The 5,000-nt window shown below is 45.8% G+C and overlaps 1 protein-coding gene across 1 annotated transcript in view; it reads left to right on the plus strand.

Annotated features, from left to right (window-relative positions):
• The window catches only part of ppp1r35 (protein phosphatase 1, regulatory subunit 35), a 21,182-nt gene that overhangs the window by 1,170 nt on the left and 15,012 nt on the right, over positions 1 to 5,000 (plus strand). The window contains exons 2-3 of the mRNA XM_071547226.1: positions 2,739 to 2,943; positions 3,067 to 3,181. Coding sequence (XP_071403327.1) covers positions 2,740 to 2,943; positions 3,067 to 3,181 — 319 coding nt within the window. The 5' untranslated portion in view covers position 2,739. The remainder of the gene's footprint in view (positions 1 to 2,738; positions 2,944 to 3,066; positions 3,182 to 5,000) is intronic.

Consider the following 5,000-nt stretch of genomic DNA (forward strand, 5'->3'; position numbering starts at 1 on the left):
AAGCATCACCAACATTTCATTTACTTTAATGTAATGACATCTTCAATAATAAAATCACTTTTTATGGCGTTTCTTTAAGGGAATCCTATCCAAATAATATGTAATAATAATGTATGTTAATATCTCTGCTCCTTGCCTGGTCTTTACTTTATAAACATCATTCCCCCCCACAGATACTACATCTGGAACAATAGAGACATATTATATAAACACAAATCTGTATTCTTGGAAAAGTGGTTTGTCCATGGAATTAGTTAATCAGCTCTGAACTTCTAGACACCTGTGGCACTCCTGCACCTCCAAGGGAACAAGCCTCAGTTTGAGATGCTTCACTTCAGAGAGAGAGGGTCTCTGACACACACACACACACACACTCACACACACACACACACACACACACACACACTGTTACACACACACACACACACACCCGTGATATACGAGCTTTATTTCAGAGAGAAAGGGTCTCTGACACTCACACACACACACACACACACACACACACACACACTGTTACACACACACACACACACACACACACTGTTACACACACACACACACACACACACACACACACCCACACACTGTTACACACACACACAGTTACACACACACACACCCGTGATATATGAGCTTTACTTCAGAGAGAAACGTCTCTGTTCCAGATGTCGTCTCTCTTACTGGAATCATTTTCACTTCAGACCTGAACTGGAAGAAAGTCCAGTCCAGAAGTGCTTACCTTCTAAACATGTGATTATAAACAAGGTTAGGGAGTCTGTCAGCTGTCTTTGTGATTGACAGCTTTGGCGCGTCACGGTGGGCCTCGCTCACAGTAAGCCCCGCCTCCAGGAAGAAGAAAACAGTCTCTGTATCAAGATGGATCTTCCAAATGTTTATTTCACAGATGTGTTTCCTTGTGTGTGCTGTGAGATCCTGTTAGGTCCTGTTAGGTCCTGTTTGATCCTGTTTGGTCCTGTTAGGTCCTGTTAGGTCCTGTTAGGTCCTGTTTGGTCCTGTTAGGTCCTGTTTGGTCCTGTTAGGTCCTGTTTGGTCCTGTTTGGTCCTGTTAGGTCCTGTTAGGTCCTGTTTGGTCCTGTTTGGTCCTGTTAGGTCCTGTTTGGTCCTGTTAGATCCTGTTTGGTCCTGTTTGATCCTGTTTGGTCCTGTTTGGTCCTGTTAGGTCCTGTTAGGTCCTGTTAGGTCCTGTTTGGTCCTGTTTGGTCCTGTTTGGTCCTGTTAGGTCCTGTTTGGTCCTGTTTGATCCTGTTTGGTCCTGTTTGATCCTGTTTGGTCCTGTTTGGTCCTGTTAGGTCCTGTTAGGTCCTGTTAGGTCCTGTTTGGTCCTGTTTGGTCCTGTTTGGTCCTGGATCTGTGATCTGCATCACCTGCTTCAGTCAGCTGTGTTCAGATGGAGTCTTTAATCTGAACCGCAGCCCAGTCACAATAAAACTCTCTTTCTTCATCTCTCCTCTTTCTGCACACGCTCCACATTTAACGTCAATAACGTTTCCATTTCTTTCTGTGAGGATGTGATTGGATGAGCTTGTTTTGAACCCCGGGGCAGCCGGGCCTGATGTGGGGCGGTGCAGCCCGGTTTATATCAAGTCCTGACTCCGCCTCTCCGGGACAGTTTCAGTTTACAGCGATGAAAATTACAAACGGAGCCGATCACTGTGGGAACAAAACAAAACAAAACAACAAAACAAAACAAAACAAAACAAAACAAAACAACAAAACAAAACAAAACAAAACAAAACAAAACAAAACAAAACAAAACAAAACAAAACAAAACAAAACAAAACAAAACAAAACAAAACAACAAAACAAAACAAAACAAAACGTCTTTCTCTGACACTTCCAGTCGTATGTTTTGATAAATCTGTTGCTTCATCAGAGAGAACAGCAGAAAGAAATAACTGATGCAGATCCATCTGTTAAAAACAGAAATCCATGTCAGAAACTTTTATTCTGTGATCGTTATATTTATCGCTCATGTAAACACCTGTGTGGTGGTCTTCCTCCAGAATGAAAGAAACCGTCTCATGTGACCACAGCTGGACCTACCAGGTGCTTGTTGTTATAACGGTGCTGACATCATCAGGTCAGAAGAGTTCATGTGCTTTCCTCACAGCTGTGTGATCTGACCTGGATATGAAGCGCAAAATAATCAGAGATTCACCGATTCTGATTTCCGATTTTTTAAAAGTCTGACCTGCCGATTCTGATTTTCTTTCTAAGAACTATGATTGACAGCATACACAAACATTTTTTTTTTACTTTTCTTTAATGGGAAATTAAAATTCAATGATATGTTCATAATAAAACATTGACTATTAATAACTTTCATTTTCTCCCAAACGGCCCCAGGTCACAGGACCTTCTGTCACTCAAACAGATCTCAATATAATAAAGTTCTCCAGCTTACTGACAGAACTTTTCTGTACTAATAAAAGAGAGAGAGAGCCTGTCTCACTCTACCCGTCTCACTCTGTCTGTCTCACTCTGTCTGTCTCACTCTGCCTGTCTCGCTCTGTCTGTCTCACTCTGCCTGTCTCACTCTACCTGTCTCACTCTGTCTGTCTCACTCTGTCTGTCTCACTCTGTCTGTCTCACTCTGCCTGTCTCACTCTGCCCGTCTCACTCTGTCTGTCTCACTCTGCCTGTCTCACTCTGTCTGTCTCACTCTGTCTGTCTCACTCTACCCGTCTCACTCTGTCTGTCTCACTCTGTCTCCTCAGGATGAGGAGCGCCGCCCCCCTCTCCCCCTCCCCCTCCCTCTCCCTCTCCCCCCGCCCCGCCCCCCTCCCCCTCTCCTCCTCCTCCTCCCTCCCTCTCTGTCCGGAGCTCGACCTGTCACTCACCCTTAGCCCCGCCCCCAAGACCGGCCCGACGCACCCTAAGCCCCGCCCACACCGACCGACCGAGGGAAAGAGACACAGACAGGTGTGTGTGTGTGTGTGTGTGTGTGTGTGTGTGTGTGTGTGTGTGTGTGTGTGTGTGTGTGTGTGTGTGACAGCAGCTTCCTCTGTGTGATGACATCATCTTGGTGTCTCTTGCTCCCTGTAGGTGCGTTTTGAAGAGCCGGTGGTTGTCACGGTGACCGCGGAGCCTAGCAACCCGCTTAGCGACGAGCCCCAACAACAGCCTACCAGGAGTCAGAGGAGGAGAGGTCATCGCCATGGTAACCAACACATCCTGGAATATTCTGCAGTATTTTGTCATTAATTAATGAATTATCTAGAAAAACATGAAGGGAAAACACTTCATGTCAGGGTTCATGTCGGTCTGGCTGGAGGCTTCTAAAAGCAGGCGGCCTCTCCAGGATACTGGTCTTAGTCCTGGACTTGACGGAGCAGACGAGTCCTGCAGAGTCTGCTGTAGTCTCAAGTACCTCGCTGAGTACCTGTGCTCCTCTTGGGATCTGGATCTCCTCTTCTTCCAAAACCAAAGTCAGACATGAACTGAGCCGCTTCCCTCTGGGTCTGGTCCAGATCGGACTTGAGGTTCTGAATTCAACATGGAGGCTCAGCTGCTGGATCTGGGTCTTACCTGCCTGCACTTTCATTTTGGGTCTTGAATATTTTTATAGTTCAGATCGATGAATCTAATCTGCTGCTGCGATGCTCTTCTGAGTCACAGACATGAGACCTTCATCTCTCTCTTCATCTGAGGCCAAATCCTCCTCCTCCTCCTCCTCCTCCTCCTCCTCCTCCTCCGACCACCAAGAAACACAGAGAGGAGTCTTGGAGTCTTCTGCTCTGACTCCAGACCAGCTCAGGACCTTCTCCACACTGCAGGATGTCTGATACTCACTGAGTAAGACCTGGACCTGGACCTGTCTGCAGTCACATGACCAAGTCTTCAGGTTCCCCTCTGGAGTGCTGTTCAAGATCCTGAAGCCGGTCTCTGCTGTCCTGGTCTACTCTCTGTACTCTGCTCAAAGGCGTGATGAAGGACTTTACTGTACTGGATCTCCACTAATGAGCAGGATCTCTGTAGGATCCAGGATCCTGCTGGCTCAGATCTCCAGTGTGATCTCTCTGATGATCTGTCTGGTGGTCTTTGAATCTCCAAACCAGGCAGTAGTGGTGTACTGGACCGTAGTGGATCTGTGATCCGTACATAGGCTGTCACTCCAGACCTGTGACCAATCAGACGCTGTGGGCGGGACATGGAGCCGGTTTTTAAATTCATTCAGTTCAGTACTCAACACAGCTGATATGAATCTGCTCTGAACAGACACAAACACACATAAGTAAATAAAATATATAAAATAAAAACAGCAAAAAGTTATCCAGGGTGTCAGCAGGGTCTTAGAACGTATTAAAAGGTAATAAATCAATTTAGTGAAAATAAAGGCCCTTAAAAAGTATTAAAAAGTCTTAATCTCCATTTTATTTTTCAGTGTGAACAACCTGTTTGTCCAAAGAGTTCGTGCTAAAAGTTTGTGTGAATTTATTTATTTTGCTCCTCACATCAAACTCCAACAGGAAACAGTAACGCAGAAGCAGGAAGTTCAGAGACGCTCTCTGGTGCTGATCTGAAGTCTGCCGTAATGATCCAGCGATCCACAGAAGTTATCTAAAAACTAAGACTTCAGTTTTCAGTGTGTAGGGAATGTGAGTTAAAGGTCTGGATGATGTCACCGGGCACAGCTGGAGGTGGTGTGGAGGTCTGAAAATAAATTGAAAAGCTCTGAAAAGGTTTTGACTTTATCTTCAGGATTCCTCCAGTTATCACTTTTTTTTCACTGATCTGAAGAATGATCCGATCCGGGACTCTAAACCCAAAACAGGATCTGAACCGAGAGTTTTGTGATCCGTCGCGGCCCAGCCAGGCGGACCTGAATCCTCCTGGTCTTCCTCTTCACTAGCTCTGATCCACATCCTCTGCCTCAGTCAAGCTGCTCTCTCTCACTCCTTTATTTTCTTTCAGGCCGGTAGAAGAGATGTGAGCTTCAGCAGGTCACTTTCTCTCCCTTTTCTTATTTCATCCCTTTT

This window comes from Centroberyx affinis, unplaced genomic scaffold (assembly GCF_046629955.1).
Source record: "Centroberyx affinis isolate AG114_WGS23_722 - 3 ecotype Tasmania unplaced genomic scaffold, CSIRO-AGI_Caff_v1 ptg005731l_1, whole genome shotgun sequence".
In the NCBI taxonomy this organism is placed as follows: domain Eukaryota; kingdom Metazoa; phylum Chordata; class Actinopteri; order Beryciformes; family Berycidae; genus Centroberyx; species Centroberyx affinis.